This window comes from Hemitrygon akajei, chromosome 5 (assembly GCF_048418815.1).
Source record: "Hemitrygon akajei chromosome 5, sHemAka1.3, whole genome shotgun sequence".
NCBI classification, from domain to species: Eukaryota; Metazoa; Chordata; class Chondrichthyes; order Myliobatiformes; family Dasyatidae; genus Hemitrygon; species Hemitrygon akajei.
The window spans coordinates 27,502,903-27,521,074 of NC_133128.1; the positions used below are offsets into that span (position 1 = coordinate 27,502,903).

Consider the following 18,172-nt stretch of genomic DNA (forward strand, 5'->3'; position numbering starts at 1 on the left):
TTAAGTCAGCCTCTTGAACAATATGCTTCTTTCAATTTTATATCGATTACAACTCAGTAAAACATGCTGAACTGTCTCTGGACTACCACAGTCACATAATCCAGTAGGATGTTTTCCTATTATCTTTAAATAATAGTTTAGCCCACAATGCCCCAACCTAAGTCTTGTTAATTTCACAATATCTCTATGATTTAAAGAGTAACAGTCTGAGACCTTTTTAACTAGTGGGTGACTAGAAAAGAAATGCCTTCCCTTTAATTCATTTTCCCAATCCTCCTACCACTTCTTCTTTATGCCTTTTCTTTATCCTACTTCTCAATTCTGCTCTGCCTAGGGGTATTCTAATTCCTACTTGCCAGCTCTGTAAGGAAGACTTTGCAATGCCATCCACAATTTCATTTCCCTCCACCCCAGCATGCCCAGGTATCCATGTAAATCTGACTTCACAATCCATCTTCCCTTCTCTAAAAGAAACTAAGAGAACCTCAATAACTATATCCAGACAAGCTTTTGATTTATTCCCTTTTATAGCCTCTAAGGCAGCAGCAGAATCTGAATAGATGATAACCCTGCATGGTCAAGAGTCTTCTATCACCATAAGGCCCAGAGGATTGCTAATAATTCTGCTGCAAAGACAGAAACATCATCTGAAACCCGGTGACCAATCTCAACTCCAAGTTGAGACACGTACATCCCAAATCCTGCCTTTCTGCTCTCTGGGTCCACTGAGCCATCAGTAAAAATCTTCAGATAAGATCCCCATTTATTATTTAAATATTCATTTACAATCAATGCTGTTGAAATTGCTCTGTTTCCTTGAAGCTGAAAAAGGAGGAATAGGTCTACTTCTGGTTCTGGCAAAAGCCAACAAGGAATGGGTGGCAAGCAAATTTGGTCAGCTATGTCTCCCTCAATCAATTTCAGTTTCACAGCCCAGTTATTAACCAAATCTAAAAATGGATATCTTTTAATTTTACTTTGACTCTCCGACGTCTCCTGCAAAAGACATTTTGATGGACAGCTGTGATTGAAGCCATTTAGTTTTGCCCAATACTGTAACCCCAACTTAATTCACCTTAAATATAGAGACGCTTCTCCCATCTTCACACATAATGCAGGGACTGTTGTTCTAAAAGTTCCACAACAGAGTCTAAGTGCTTTGGACTGCACAATGTCTAATTTTTCAAGCACTGCCGTAGCAGCGGAACCATAAGCAATACAACCATAATCAATAGCTGACCTAATCATAGCTCGATATATTAAGTACATAGTTTCCCACCCTGCTTCCCAATCACATCCAGCAATACTTCTCATAACATTTAAAACTTTCTCACACTTTCCAATTGTTTTATCTACATGGACCCTCCAAGTAAGTCTTTCATCAAACCAGACACCTAAAATCTTGAATACCTTGACTCTTTCTAATGGAGAATCTTACAGACACCATTTACAATCAGGGATCTTTCTTCTAAAGCCAAAAATCAAGAAAGTACTTTTTTTGTGGTGTTACATGGACATGCGCGTCCGAGTGAGGCGCCGGCAAGTCACGTCAACGCGCATGCGCCCAAAGGGTACACCGCCAGTTTCCAGTATGTTCTTCCGGGTTGTTTTTCGTGCGCCTGCAAAGCGTTAAGCTCTCCCGTAGCCTGTGCTCGGAGAGATTAAAGCTCCGGCTGTTGCGTCTGTTGGGTAAGGTATGTCCAATTGTGGGGAATTAATACTTTTAATTTCAACAAGTGCTGTGCATTTCATTTCTTCTGTTCCGAAGCTGTTAAATTGTGGAGTCTCGTGGTCACCATAGCAACTTGTGGTCCCGTTTCGAAAACAGCGTCCTGGGTCCGAGTAACAGCCAGAAATTAAAATATAAAAAAATCATTTTAATTTACTCGGTATTAGGGAGAAGTTCAACATACGACGAGGAGGAGGCGGTTGGCGGGTCGAGCAGCATTTATGGAGGGAAATGGGCACTCGGTGTTTCGCGTCGAGACACCAGGACTGTGGCAGAGATGCTGCTTGACCCGCTGAGTTTCTCCAGCGCATTGTGAGTTGTTCTGGATTCCAGCATCTGCACTCTGTTTAAAGCAAGTTCTTTGCTACCAACTACCCCCAGTTTTTATTTGCGTCTTTCATCAAAGGTCAAAGTAAATTTATTGCTAAGGTACGTGTACGTAACCACTACTCTACCTCGAGATTCATTTTCTTCCATCTACAGGAAAAATAGAAATGCAGTAAAAAAAAATTACGAAAAATTATACACGAACAAAGACCGACAAACACCAATGTGCAAAAGACAAACTGTGCAAATTAAAGCAATACCGAGAACAGGATTAGTAAAGATTCCTTGAAAGTGAGTCGGTTCAAAGTAATGGTGAATGAAGCTATCCGTGCAGGTTCAGGAGTCTGATAGTTGCAGGATAACAACTTTTCCTGAAACTGGTTGTGTGGGGTGAAAAGCTTCTAAACCTTCTGCCCAATTGAGGTAGTAAGAAGGCAGCATGACTTAGATGGCTGGGGACTTTAATAGTGGATGCTGATTTCTTATGGAAATGTTTTACCTATGATGGATCAAGTTCATTATTGCTGACTTATGACATTAATTTGTATTTTCGCAGCAGCACGCTGCAAGACATAAAAACTAATGCACTTAAAAATATATAAATACAAAAGATTAATAATGAGGTCATATTCATGGACCATTCAGAGTTCTGATGGTGGAGAGGAAGAAGCTGTTCCTGAATCATTGTGTGGGTCTTCATCCTTCCATAACTAATTGTAGTAATGAGAAGAGGGCATGTCTTGTATGGTGAGAATCTTTAGTGATAGATGCCACCTTCCTGAGACGCCACATCACACAGATGTCCTCAGTTGTGGACTTTTACAATCCTTTATTTGCAACTGAACTTCATGAGTACTTTGGTAATTTTTCATGATTTATTTCTAATGCTTTATTTTTGTAATTTGACGCCACTTCCAGGACAGCTCACTGTCCACAAGTTCATCTTCACTGACTGGACTTGTATTTGTGCCATTTACCCTTGTTGCTTTTTGTACATCATGCTCATAGATAGATAGATACTTTATTCATCCCCATGGGGAAATTCAACTTTTTTTCCAATGTCCCATACACTTGTTGTAGCAAAACTAATTACATACAATACTTAACTCAGTAAAAAAATATGATATGCATCTAAATCACTATCTCACTACTAAAATTCATTTTCAAAAGCACATCAATTTGCTCAGCAACTGCCTCAAGCTTTTATTTCACAACTACTGTATTCCACCTTGACTTTACTGCACTTTTTACACCCAGGCTTTCTTTTTTTGACCAGGAGTCACTCTCTAGTATATTAGACCCAGGCTTCCCCTGCTGCATTCCCTAGTTTTATTTGCAGACCGCTATTCTGGCAATGATTTCTTCAATTTTTCTGCTTTTGTACATTACGTTCATCAGTATACAAGACAAACTCTGACCTTACTCAACCTGACAGGTGATGATTGGCTCCTCCTACCGCTATCTGGCTCATGACCCACAAACTGAACATCAAGCCATTATTTCCTATACCTCATTTCCAGGAATCTTCACACTCTCCCTCCTTCCCAAGGTACATGTATAGACTCAACTAGTTGACACAATCTGTTCTTTCCGTGTTCTTCCTTTTTTGCTTGCCACTTTAACAGCTTGTGGTTTCCTAACCTTAACCAATAGTCATCATGTAGGATGTTTAAAACTATTAACCTTCATCTTCTACCAGAACCACTGGTAAGCCCTTTCCCTGTTGAATCACTTTCCTTCACCTGGCCGAATTAGTTCTTGCAATGAATACCTTCTCCTGTAATAACTCACTTACTTTGTTTTATTTTTTAAAACACGGTACTGTTATGGTAGTGGAGGTTATTTCATGTTCTCATGAGATATGTGGCATTCCTTCTAAAACTACTCATGTTCCTTGCTTTTCTTTCCTGTTTGGTTATGCTGATACCGTTGTATTATAACTACAAATTTATGAACTTAATTAAATTCTACTCTCTTCTATGAGTGGCTGTGGCTTTTCCTGTATTTTCATTTTCACCTTCTATGCCACCCTCCCAAAAACCATAAAGGGGGCCTCTGCCCACTCCAACGAGTCACATACCATTCTTCTTTACCTCCAGGGTTGTTCTTGTATAACCTTCGTATACTAAATATTGTTTATTTTAAATTCTAGCTATGGTTCAATTACACATCAAACATGGCAGTGAAAGCCAATTTTTGCTTGACACCACAGTAGATGTTACAGTGGAGGATCTAACCAAGCAAGTATCGGCCATTTACAATGGCAGACTCAAAGTAGACAGGATTTGTTCGGGTGAGTATTTGATAAAGTTCCTGAAAAGGTGTTAATACATTGGCATGAATAAATTAGACGTAATCAAATGTCATTAATGAAAGCAAAATTGGGATGGTGCGATGGAGATACATCTCCACTAATGGAGGTGTAAGGTGCTGCTTCCCTCCACTAGCCTGCAGGTTATGTGACCACTGATGCCAGGCAGAGTATTGATAATGGCTGAGTTCACCCATCACACCGCCCAGAGAAAGCAATGGCAAACCACTGCCTTGGGAAAAATTGCACATAACCATAATGAATGGCCAGTTCCTCGTATCTGGCAAGCTTCCTCTCGTGGGCCTCCTCCAGGTTCTCCTCCCACAGTACTGTCAGCTCCTGCAAGATGATGGTCAGCCATTGTTGGAGGCAGGGATGGAAAGTAAACTGCCATGCCCGTTGAAGTGGGTTGCCGGGGCTTCACTGGATAGTCTCTTCACAAAGCCATAAGACATCGGAGCAGAATTAGACCATTCAGCCCACAGAGGCTGATCCTAGATTCCACTCAACCCCATACACCTGCCTTCTCACCATATCCTTGGATGCCCTGACTGGTCAGGAAACAATCAACTTCCACCCTAAGTATTCCCATAGACTTGGCCTCCTCCATAGGCTGTGGCAGAGCATTCCATAGATTTGCTACTCTTTGGCTAAAAAAATTCCTCCTTACCTCTGTTCTAAAATGCCACCCCCTCAATTTTGAGGCTGTGCCTTCGAGTTCTGGATGCCCCCTACCAGAGGAAACATCCTTTCCACATCTACCCTATCTGGTCCTTTGAACGTTCAGTAGGTTTCAATGAGATCACCCCTGCATTCTTGTAAGTTCCAGTGAGTACACGCCCAAAGCTGCCAATGCTCATGTTAACCCCTTCATTTCCAGAATCCTCATGGATGTCTTCGGGAATCTCTCCAATAACAACACATCTTTTCTGAGATGAGGGGCCCAAAACTGTTGACAATATTCCAAGTGCAGCCTGACTAGTGTCTTATAAAGCCTCAGAATTATTTCCTTGCTTTTATATTCTATTCCCTTTGAAATAAATGCCAATATTGCATTTGCCTTCTCTACCACAGACTCAACCTGGAAATTAGCTTTCTAGGAGTCTTGCATGAGGTCTTCCACATCCCTCTGCACCTCTGATGTTTGAATCTTCTCCCTATTTAGATATAGTCCACACTGTTGTGCCATTTACCAAAATGCAATATTGTACATTTACTGCATTCCATCTGCCACTTTTTTGTCCATTCTTCCAGTTTGTCCAAGTCCTGCCGCAATCGCATTGCTTCCTCAGCACTACCTACCCCTCCACCTATCTTTGTATCATCCGCAAACCTTGCCTCAAAGCCAGATCATTGACAATGTCAAAAGTAGTGGTTACATACCAACTCCTAAGGAACACCACTAGTCACTGGCAGTCAACCAGAAAAGAACCCTTTATTCCCACTCGCTGCCTCTTGCCTATCAGCTAATCGTGCCAGTATCTCAGCTGGTATAAGGAGGCAGAGAGCCATTAGCCACATTACCAAGGCGGCAGAGAATACCTTAAGATGGCTCTGAATGAAGAGACCAAGTCCACAGGGATCTGCAGCACATGCTACCTCTACACAAGCCTCGACTTGATCAACCACAGCTAGGTCACCTGGGTGAGGGGTCCGACGAAAGACCCGAAGCACCCAATGACCTCAGGTTACATCACTAATGTGAGATTCAGAGCATTGTGAGATGTATTCTTCAAAAAAATCAGAAGTTAAATTTGAAAATGAGAAGATCTGATTTTGGCCCTTAGTTTTTTTTTTGTTGTGTGTTTTTAAGGAATACCTGTTAGCCAGGAAGCTAGGAAAATTTCCATCCACCCAAGAAAATATTTGTAATGTCTATTTAATAGCAGTTCAATAACTGTATAGCACTCTCAAATGGATTGAGCTTGTGTTTTGGAATTTTTGCTGAAGTCTAGAATCTACAAATATTCCATCCATTGATGAAATAGTAGGCTAATGATCATGCAAATATCTGATCCATTTTGGTGAAAATCCCTATTGTTTTGTGCAAGTCTTACTTAGAAGACACTGCTCAACATCCTGATTCAGCTTTCAAATGTGTTTTTTTTTAGAAATAAGTGAATTGGCAGAGCATGGTACCTTACTTCCTATTAATATGCAAGGACTAACAGATGAGCAGATAGAAGAACTCAAACTGAAAGATGAGTGGGCAGAGAAATGTATTCCCAGTGGAGGTTTTGAATTTAAAAAAGACGAAATTGGACGGAGAAATGGACAAGGTAAGATGATGGGAGCTGATAACGTTCTAAACTATTTGCAGGATTTTGGTCCTCCCATGATTTACTCTACACCAAGACTGAGAAGACTCCTCTCCAATTCCCTCTATTGCAAGAGATTAAGTTGCAGGAAATGAAAACAGTTGCAAACTAAAATGAAGTTCAAACTTAAAGATTTATAAGGAAATAAATGCTTCATAGCTACTATTAGAAAAGCTACCCTAAAAATTAGGAATTATTACTGATTGGTTTACTTTTAAAGAAGGCTGATGTGGAACATTGCTCAGGAAATTAGTCTGAAAATGTCATCTTTTCCTTTTTTCCAGCTCCAAATCAGTCAATGAAAGCAGTTTTAACAAAAACTAAAGAAGAGGCAAAAGCACTAATTTCAAAGGTAATTTTTTACAATTAAGATGGCCAAATCCACTTTACAACCCAAGTATAATTACTGCCCAATATATTCTAACAAGGCAGCTGTTTAGGCACAAGAAGATTGCAGGAAGCAGTGGAATAAAATTAAAATACCGTTGATTTTAGTGTTGTTGTTTGTGGGCTACTTATTGGCCTGGACCCCAGGAGAACTAACTTCTCTGCAGTTTTTTTTAAAAAGATGCTTGATTGAGATCTTGGAAAGATAAAAACCTTAGTTTAATAGATCTGAAAGATTCTACCTCTGGAGAAAAGGTTCATTCATTGTAAAAGGAAATAAATAACACAAAAACTGATTCTTTCTACCTACTTCACACATGCAGACTATATGACACTTATCTACACGAATCATTGTTGTAAATGTTTGGCTTGTATCTTTCTGCCTTTCCTATCCATATACCCATTTAAACATTGTAATTGTACGGTAACTGTCTCCACTACCCCTTTGGCAACTTGATCCAGATGTTTGCTGTGGAAAAGCTTAGCCTTCAGATCTCCGTTTGATTTCTTACCTGTCACAACAAAACCTTCACTGCCCTGGAAGAAAGATTACTTGTCCCTCTTGCTCCTTATTTTATAAACCTCTAAAGTTACTCTTCAACCTTTTATGTTGTAGTGAGAATAAATTCAGCCTATCTAATCTCTTATAATTACAGCCCTCCATTCCAGACAGCATCCTGGTGAATCTATTCTGCAGTCCCTATTGCTGCCATATCCTTCCAGTAGTGTGGCAACTAGAACTATACACAACTCTAATACTTAATTTTAACACGCCAGAAATCCATTTTAAACAAATAAGGGACATTTCGTGGTCATCGGAATGGTTTATTTTCAAAAAAGTTTGAATGTAACGATATTCTATGATTGATAAATACATTGAAAAACTGTTCAAATACTTCTTTAGCATTGTTAAACTTAATCTTGCCCTCAATTTTCCTCATGTCCATCGACTCACTTTCTAGCAGGTCTTACTTCTGATTGAAATCAGAAATCCTTAATTTTTATCCTGAGCTGATGATTACCATATGGGTAATTGTACAAGTTGAGTTAAGCTGCTTCTACTGTATGTCCCTGGTTAAAGGGTATTTCTCATTAAGGAGCACTGTTTGGTAAAAGTTTAATAACTTAGTTATGACAAATACAAGCAACTCAAGTGAAAGATTGGTTCTCTCTTTTATATAAGAAACAAATTCAGGCTAACGTATGTGTAACAATGGAGATGGTTAATGAAGCACTTGACCAACTGCGAGGAGCTGTTATGATAGTTTATCCCATGGGACTTCCACCACATGATCCAATCCGACAAGAATTTGAAGGGAAAGAAGATCTGTCGGGATTGCAGGCAAGTAGAAAACCATATGTACCATAAGGGAGTTAACTGATAGATGAGTGCAGCTTGAATTCTATTTCTTCACCTACATTTATTTGAGTTATATGGATGTTTACAGATTATTTTTTTCTTAAAGTTTCAATAAAATGGAAATAAGCAGCTAATGAAAAGATTATTGTATTTGATATTAAATTATTGTATAATCGTATTATTTTGGTAGGCTGGGAAAATGGTGATTGAAGACTCTGAGGCTCGTCTGTGGTGGGCTGGAAAAGAGTTGCAAAGAGGAAAGAAACTATCTGATTATGTTGGCAAAAATGAGAAAACCAAAATTGTTGTAAAGATACAAAAGGTAAATATGTGGACAAGAGTACTTTAATGCATTACCAGCCTAATACTTTAAGAATTTAATCATGAACACAAGATGAATAACTTTGAGTTCCTTCCCCCCCCCCCCCCCCTTACTGAGTTGAGATATTTTAGAGTGGGCTAAATAAGAGGATTGTTTTTTTTAAATTAAAGTTGCGATTTGCCGGAGAGAGTAAACAAAGTAATTTTAGATTGCTTCTTTGAGATTTAAGAATAGTATCAGAAGCACTTGATTTGCAAAGAGTGAAAAATGTTTCATTTTCCCTTTCTCAAGCCCCACTACAGCTTCAAATTTAGAGGAATAGATGTGAGGCAGTAAAACTAAGCTGTGTAAATCCTGGTAACTTTGATCTGTTAAAACTTATTCATCACTGTTGTAAATACACTATCTCAACCGTCTTCAGGATTGTGGGCATTTGCTAATCTTCCAGTATTTCTCTGGAGCTTTCACAACATTCTTGGTTGTCCATCATATCCAGCTTTGCCATGGATGGTTCTAAGCCCAGCTGCAACAGGTGGAGGGTTAGACAAGGGGCTACCAACCCATCCGATTTATTATTTTTTTTTTTAAAAAGTGTTATAGAAATGCCAACAGAAGCTCCAAGGACCGCATCTCTGGGAGAGGAATGATACACTAAGAAGATTGGCTACACCTAGGAAATACCTAAGAATGGTTCAGGAGGGCTCCAGGGAGCTGCCTCTGGCAGCCCATGCCCCAGTTTGGATGCTGGGCTTAAGAAGTCGTCATTTCCAGCAATGACAGGAGACCTGTGTATAAGAGTTTTTAAAGTGGAAAAACCATTGCACTGAGGCAGTTCCACACTCTCGACCTCAGAAGTTCAGGACCAGTGATATGATTAGTAGTCACAAACTGCGGTCTAACTTGGTTGCAGTAGACGACAATGACTACTTCTGTGTCATGTCATGCCCATTTCACTCCACGAAGCTTTGCAGAGCCACCTTCCTGCTTGTTGGTTAATGTATTTTTTACATCTCTGTACATTGGAGCTGACTTCACATGCTACAACAGGCAAGTCCTTATCTCACCAGGGTATGAGGCCTGCCAGTTACCCTCACCTGGTTTAGTTGGCCTGTTGAAGCGATACACTGGGGTGTGGATGCTGTCAAATGCAAACAGCTACTTGGAGCCACAGGAGAGGACCTGTGTGTCCAGTGTGGCCCAAAGGTGAGTGTGCTGCCTCATAATGGACACGACAAGCCCCTTTACCAGAGGTGTTTCCCCTCCCTGGACAACCCATACACCCACAAAATTACAGATTAGCAAAACCCAAAAGAAAACTGCCCCCCCCATGTCTTTCAAAATTGAGATGTAAAAAATACATTAACCAATAAATGTCTGCAGATAATTCACCTGGTTAGGACAATGAGAAGTGATGCCACAGAATATCAGTGGGACGGTACCTGTTGTAAGCTGATACAGCACATTTAAAGAAAATAAATAATTTGTATCTCCATGGTAGAAAACACTAAAATCCATGGGCTAAAGGAAGAGAGAAGCTGAAATTAAAACTTGGACTCTTGACAAGTCACCCAGGAGGAGGACATGGAAGGTGGCAGTTTGAGAGGTTTGTAGAGATGGTTAGTTTTAAGGAGATGATGTTAGATGTTATGGGATGCCCAAGCTTAATAAATTCCCAAAACCAGATGACATGTATGCTGTGGGGAAATATAGCTTGGGCTTTGACAATTATTTGTCTCTTCTTTAGCCACAGTGAGGTGCCAGAAAATTGGAGGATAGGTAATGTGCGCTTTTTTTTTTAAATTAAGGATAGCTGGATAATCCAGGTAGCTCAGTATATGATGCTTGTATCAGTGGTAGGAGAATTCTTGCAGAAAATAAGGGATAAGAATCAAATATATTTGGAAAGGCGGGTGCTAATCAAGGATGATCAGTGTGGCAAATCCTATCAATAATTTGAGTTGTTTTTTTTTTAAAAAGGTGTTAACTAAAATGACTGATGAAGGCAGTACACTAGACATTGTCCACATGGACTTCAGTAAATTATTAGATAAGGTCCCACATTGCCAGCTCATTCAAAGCATTCAGGCATATGGCACTGAAGGTGAGGTAGCTAATTGGATCCAAAATTATCTTGCAGATAGTCGGCAAAGTAGCGGTGCAAGAATGCTTATCTGCTTGGAAGTCTGTGACCAGTGGTGTACTGCAGGAATCAGTGTTGGGGGTCATTGTTTTTATCATATATATTAATGACTTAGAACACAGTATAGTGTAAACAGCATAGAATAAAACCTTTGGCCCATAATGTACCAATGTTTTAACCTACTCCAAGATCAATCTAATCCTTCCCTCCTACATTTCCTTCCATTTTTCTATCATTCATGTGAATATCTAAGTTTCTAAATGTCCCTAATGTATCGGCTTCTAACATCATCCTTGCAGTGCATTCCACACACCCACCACTCTGTATAAAACTTAACTCTGACATTCCCCCCCCCACACTTTCCTTTAATCACCATAAAATTATACCTCCTTGTATCTATGTCTCTTATCTTTACACCCATCAAGTCACCTCTGATTCTTCTTTGCTACAAAGAGAAAACCCTTAGTTTGCTCAGTCTGTCCTCGTAGACATGCTCTCTAATCCAGGCAGCATCCTGGTAAATCTCCTCTGCACTCTCTCTGAAGCTTCCACAGTAAAAGGCAGAGCACTCCGAAATGTTGCTAAACAGATGGATCTTGGATTCAAGTCCATAGTCCCTTGAACCATGGTTAGAAGATAGAGTGGTGAAGGAAGCAAATGGCATGCTTGCGAAGTTAAGGCATGGTATAAAAGTTGGGATGTTGTGACCTTGTGAATAACCTGAACATATCTAAACAAAGCTCGTGGGAGCAAAGTACTAGAGAAAAACATTAGAACAAAAGGAAAAGAGGAAAAGATTTAATAATAACAATAAAATAACAAAGCAGCATTAGCAACTGAATGCTAATTTGTGGCTTTGTTTTATCATTAGCAAAGTCATGGTGCTCCAGCCAGAGAACCAATTATCACAGAGGATGAACAGAAGCAAATGATGATGTATTACCACAGGAGACAAGAAGAACTCAAGGTACAGCAATTTTATCTACCTTACATGAAGTTTTATCCTTCATTTAATCTGAAAATTAACAAGGAAATTTTTTGAGTATTGACACAATGGGGGCAATACTCAGATATTCTGAATGGAACAGTATGACTTGTGTCCTGCAGGGATTGGTATTGGAAGGATATACAGATTTTGGGGCACTATCGTGTAGAGTTACCAGAATGATTACTGGAACTTCATTCATTGTACACCCTTCAAATTCAGATGATAAGAAGTGATGTTATTGAAGATTAAGATACTAAGAACAGAATGTAGATGGATAATATCACTCTGAGTTGGAAGTCTAGGATTTGGGAACATAACCAAAAAAACAAAAAGGCAGGCATTCCAGAAATATAGTCAAGAATTGTCTTTCTATGTCCAAATTATGGTAACTGTTTAAAAGTAGCTTTCTGAAGTGGCATTTGATGCTATTATAAGCAAGCTTGTGATTGATAAATTTGATAACCAAGAACTTCAAGACATGGGGCAAGGGCAGATATATGGAATTGAGCAAGACATAATTCATAATCATGTTAATGATGAAACCACCTGAAAGTATATTGGAGAAATTGGTATTAAACTGTCACATGGTTAGAAAATAGCAATTCAAAGTAAAATGTTTTGAAGGCCTTCATTGTAATAGAATTTGAGTACAGTATCAAGCTTATGTTGCCGCAGTTGTAGTGGTGTTGGCGAACTCCTATCTTGGAGTTTGTGCAATTTTGATATGAGAAGGGATAATCTCTGATCACTGAATTTCAGAACAATGTTAGTGACTAGAGCTGCAAACTGAATAATAGATTAAAAAAGGTTACATTTTCTTTTCTAGTTTAAAAATTTGTTTAAAATGCAGGTTTAGTTTTTTTTTCAATGAACATTTCTAATTTGATTTTTTTTTTCAGAAACTTGATGAAAATGATGATGAATGCTATCTTGATTCAGCTTGGGCAGATAGACATGCTCTGAAAAGGCAGTTTCAGGGTGTAAGCAATATCAGATGGGGTCCTGGAAAATAGAGATCAACTCATCTGGCAGACTTTGCTGCTTTGCTATCATAAACAATGAGGATGCCATGATGTTCCCATGTAAACTATTTGCAGTTTAGCTAATGAAATCTGTCATTCTCTAAGCCTCTTTTACCTTTTGAACAAATGGAAAATTCTAGCTTTCAAAATATTGTTAATGATAGATTTGTTTGGTGGAAGCTTTTACACATGCTGAAATTCAGGAACACTTGTATTATGTTAAATAAATATTTATTTTCCGATTTATATTTTGCTGTACATTCTTCAGGATTCATGCACAGATTTAAAAAGTTAAAGGATTCTGCAATATCTTAGAAAAAAGCCACTGGCTCAAATTTAACTTTGCAAGCATTTCTGAGGCTATCAGTGCTCAGTGTTATGAAGCAAGTTGAAGAGCAACTTCTGTATTAATGCTTGTGCATATTTAGAAACTGCTTGCTTGCTCTCTAGTTGTACTTCATTCTCCTTAGTGCTGACCAATACTGGACCCAAACCCTTCAGTATCTCTTGTACATGAGTGCATGCATGTTGCAAAGTGGGAATCAAGTGCCCATGTCCTGTATTTCAGTTACTGCATTTAAAAAAAATTTCCCTCTAATTTATCTCACTTCATTTACACCACCTCCAGACAAATTAACACAGCTTCACGACCACCTCTCAGCTGGCACAAACACTGTCAGCTTCTCAATCTCCACCCTATCATATGCATTCTCTGTTGTCCCTTTCCCTATGATTTAAGATGTGCTTTTTTTCCCTTCCTAAAAACAAAAAAACATGCTAGCACATGCTACATAACCTGCTATATATTTTTCAATTTGATTTAAGTGCCTGACTTGGCTTTATTTGAGATGTTTTGCATTGTTATTGCAACTTTATTTAAATGTTTATTTCTCACATTTAGAAACAAAAGAGCCTTTGATTGACAAAAGTATTTGCAGCATTAAAAATGGTTAAGAATATTGGCAAGGAATTCTGGAGTGGTTGGGGAATGCATCACAATTTGATATTCAAAGCCTATCTGTGGTTAGGAAGCTGTACCACCTTGTTGGATACAGAGGTCAGTTGTGGTAAGATTATGGGTCATGAAGCCAGACAGTGTCCAGTTAGGTAGAAATATTTAAAATTTTGTATACAAGTGATTTTTAAAATTTTGGGCAGGCATAATTACTACAAAGTAATCCTTTTGCCCTGGTAATGTGTAAATATATAATCTGGAGATTTCTTTTTAAACAGTTTTTACTGTTCCTAAACTATCTCTTAAATGTGTTTTCCTATTTTACTTCATCAATCACTTTCTAAACATTATTTAAAACTCAAGTTTTGTTTTGGTCTTGATTTGCTCATTAGAGGATTCTTTTGCAGGTGGTTGTGCATGTTTTCTCTTTAGCACAGAGGCATTCTAGTAATTCAAGTGCCTGATATCAACAAGTTCCTACTTATTAAACAAAAATTACACAAATGCTAGGGCTAACTGTCTACATACTGAATACTGACTCTGCAACATCTATATTACTGGGTATGGATTCCCTCCCCCCCAAAAAAAAACTAAATTGTCATACAGCACAATCACATGGTTTATGAAAAAAAATCACATTATTTTTCCTTTTAGATTCCACTTATGAATTCACCTCTTTAGACAGAAGAGGGAGCCATCTCAAAGGGAGAATAAAGATTGTTTTCCAAATTGCAGAAGCAATTCAAATCTTAGTAACAATCTCATGATCCAACCTGAAAAGCATTCCCCCCCCCCACAAAATACAAGTGTTTAAATTTATTGCATAACCATACTGCAGTAATTCATACTCTTTTAAAACAGTGCAATGAATAACTTTAAAGCACTTTTGCAAAAAAAACCTCAAATTTTCAGCCTATAACATTTGAGCAACAGATAGCAACTATCAACTTAGTACCTTCCACTCATTAGTAATTGATAACCAAATCATTTTTAACCCTACAACAATTTCCAGTTTCAGTACTACCAAACAATAGGCTGCTATATTAAATAAGAGCCTTGCAGAACCAAAAGATGGGTCTGGAGGTGGGTATTTAAAAAAAAACTAGTTGAAGCCTCAATGGGAGAAGGATGGTATGAATACTAATAACAAATTATTACCGAAGTCCTGTAAGGGTTCAGTTTGTTACTCTTCAGTTTTTAACTATTAATGTATGGAATTGATGGTTTTGTAGTGTTGAGGAAGAAGGGGGTTTGCAGAATGCCTTGGATTAGGAGAATAGGCAAAGTGGCAGGTGGACTATTGTGGTAGGAAGTGTATGGTCATGCACTTCTGTAGAAAGACTCTAAACAGAAATTTAAAAATCAGAGGTGCAAAGTGACTTGGGTATGGTCATGAAGAATTCTCTAAATGTTAACTTACAGCTTGAAATGGTGGTAAGGAAGGCGAATGCAGTGTTAGCATTTGTTTTCAAGAGGACGAGAAGGATGTAATGCCATGGCTTTAGAAGGCATTGGTCAGATCACACTTGGAGTATTGCGATGAGTTTTGAGCCCCGTATCTAGGGAGAGATGTGTAAGCGTTGGAGAGGATCCAGAGGGGGTTCACAAGAATGATTCCCGGAATGAAAGGGTTAATGTATGAGGAGCGTTTGATGGCTCTGGGCCTGTAATCGCTTGAGTTCAGAAGAAGTGGTGGGGGGCATGGATGTCTTTGAAAGGCCTAGTTAGAGTGGATGTTTCCAGTAGTGGGAAGTCTAGGACCAGAGGGCCTCAGAATAGAGGGACGTGAATTCAGGACAGATGCCTCTTTTCAGAATCAGGTTTATTATCACCGGCATGTGATGTGAAATTTGTTAACTTAGCAGAAGCAGTTTGATACAATACATAATCTAGCAGAGAGAAAAAAATTAACAAGTAATCATTTACAGTATATGTATATTGAATAGATAAAAAATGTGCAAAAACAGAAATACTGTACATTTTAAAAAGTGAGGTAGTATCCAAAGCTTCAATGTCCATTTAGGAATTGGATGGCAGAGGGGAAGAAGCTGTTCCTGAATCATTGAGTGCGTGACTTCAGGATTCTGTACCTCCTACTTGATGGTAACAGTGAGAACAGGGCATGCCCTGTGTGCTGGATGTCCTTAAAAATGGACGCTGCCTTTCTGAGACACCACTCCTTGAAGATGTCCTAGGTACTTTGTAGGCTAGTACCCAAGATGGAACTGCCTAGATTTACAACCTTCTGCAGCTTCTTTTGGTCCTGTGCAGTAGCCCCACCCCCCATACCAGACAGTGATGCAGTCTGTCAGAATACTCTCCATAGTACAACTATAGAATTTTTTTGAGTGTATTTGTTGACGTGCCAAATCTCTTCAAGCTCCTAATCAAGTATAACCACTGTCTTGCCTTCTTTATAACTGCATCAATATGTTGGGACCAAATTAGGTCCTCAGGAGATCTTGACACCCAGGAACTTGAAACTAATCACTCTCTCCACTTCTGATCCCTCTGAGGATTGATACGTGTTCCTTCATCTTACCCTTCCTGAAGATCACAATCAGCTCTTTAGTCTTACTGACGCAGTGCCAGGTTGTTGCTGCAGCACCAGTCCACTAGTTGGCATATCTCACTCCTGTACACCCTCTTGTCACCGCTTGAGATTCTACCAACAATGGTTGTATCATCAGCAAATTTATGGATGGTATTTGAGCTATGCCTAGCCACAGAGTCATGTGTATATAGAGAGTAGAGCAGTGGGCTAAGCACACACCCTGAGGTGCACCAATGTTGATCATCAGTGAGGAGGAGATGTTATCACTAATCTACATGGATTGTGGTCTACTGGTTAGGAAGTCAAGGATCCAATTGCAGTGGAAGGTTCTGCAACTTCTCAATCTGGATTGTGGAAATGATGGTATTAAATGCTGAGTTATAGTCGATGAACAGCATCCTGACGTAGGTGTTTGTGTTGTCCAGGTGGTTTAAAGCCGTGTGGAGAGCCATTGAGATTGTGTCTAGCCAGATGGTGCTGCATCTGTAGAACTCATTGTAACAAATGACTGTGGAGCCATATCATTGGGTACATTTAAAGTGGAGGCTGATGGGTTTTTGATTAGTCAGGTTGTCAAGGGTTAGAGGAATGGGGGTTGAGAGGGATAATAAATCAGCCAAGATGGAATGGCAGAGTTGATGGGCCAAATGGCCTAATTTATCCTGCTGTCTTATGGCCTTATGTAAACAGAAATTGGAGGGGAAAAAAACTGTTCCCAGATTTGTAGATAGGAAAAAAAAGTGAGAGAGCTCTGGATAAGAAACAAATATGAGCAAAAATTATCCAAAAGAATAATAAATATGCAGAGTATGGAAAGATCAGTGGTTCTAAACTTTTTTCTGCTTGTGGCCAACTGCACTAATTATTCTAATATACAGTCAATATTTAACAGGTTGAGTATTATGTCAAACATGTTACAGGTGTATATGAAAAATAAAAACATTTCAAAACCTGAATAGGATCATTTTAATATATAATATTCTTACAAACAGCAAAAAAAGCACTTAGTGTTATTTGGCCATTTAGTGTGATTTTGCGACTGATACAAACTAGTGAGTTTTTGACTATCTGGTGGCAAATTGGTCAATGATAACTGAAGAATACCTCTTCTCATAACATCAAGACGGTTACAAGTTTTTGACAGCAAGTGAAGAGCTCGACTAAAACAATGTTCAACTAGATAAGACATTAGAAGTCCAATTGAAAACAACTTTGCTTTCTCACAGAACTGTGGAAACATTTTGAATATCACTAGTTATCCAGAAATTTTGCTTACTATGTTTGAATTTTGCTTGAGTCATTATATCACTCTGAAGCTCAATAAGACATTCTTGCAACCTGTCAACGTCATTCAGATTCACCTCAAATAGGTCCACCACACAATCTGGAATATACATCTCTAGCAGGTCTCTGAACTGAAATTCTGTAATTAGTGTGCAGTTGTTTCAAATCATCAAGATATAGAATCAGATTATCATCTTGCAATTCTATCTTCAGAGTGTCCAGTGAAGGAAGGTTCATAAACTTGCAACATCCAAATATTGTTGCTGAAAATTGTTTTCCAAGGAAAGTTGTAATAGCCACTTTGCATGATATGAGATTGCAGTTTTTCCGCCTTATAACTCTGTTTAATAAATTCAATTTTAAAGATCTGACAGGCAAAATGTGTCAGACTTAATTTGTTCTCCAAGCTACTTATTACTTAAAATGCTACATACAATCAAGAAAGTGAATTGAACTTCCTTTCAAAATATGCAAA

General features: G+C 38.7%; 1 protein-coding gene and 1 long non-coding RNA gene across 4 annotated transcripts in view; one reads left to right on the forward strand and one right to left on the reverse strand.

Moving 5' to 3' along the window:
* Positions 1–18,172, reverse strand: part of LOC140727573 (uncharacterized) — a 92,857-nt gene that overhangs the window by 19,686 nt on the left and 54,999 nt on the right. The window lies entirely within an intron of this gene.
* Positions 1,583–13,150, forward strand: cfap298 (cilia and flagella associated protein 298). Of its 3 annotated transcripts, none has more exons than XM_073045063.1 (8): positions 1,583–1,694; positions 4,209–4,349; positions 6,479–6,646; positions 6,970–7,037; positions 8,256–8,414; positions 8,623–8,754; positions 11,766–11,861; positions 12,782–13,150. In XM_073045063.1, the coding sequence occupies exons 2-8, from the start codon at positions 4,211–4,213 to the stop codon at positions 12,893–12,895; spliced, it is 876 nt and encodes a 291-aa protein (XP_072901164.1). In that variant the 5' UTR covers positions 1,583–1,694; positions 4,209–4,210; the 3' UTR covers positions 12,896–13,150. The 3 variants fall into 3 exon arrangements, with proteins under 3 accessions (XP_072901164.1, XP_072901165.1, XP_072901166.1); XM_073045064.1 differs by having other exon boundaries at positions 1,584–1,689; XM_073045065.1 differs by lacking the exon at positions 1,583–1,694 and adding an exon at positions 1,776–2,158.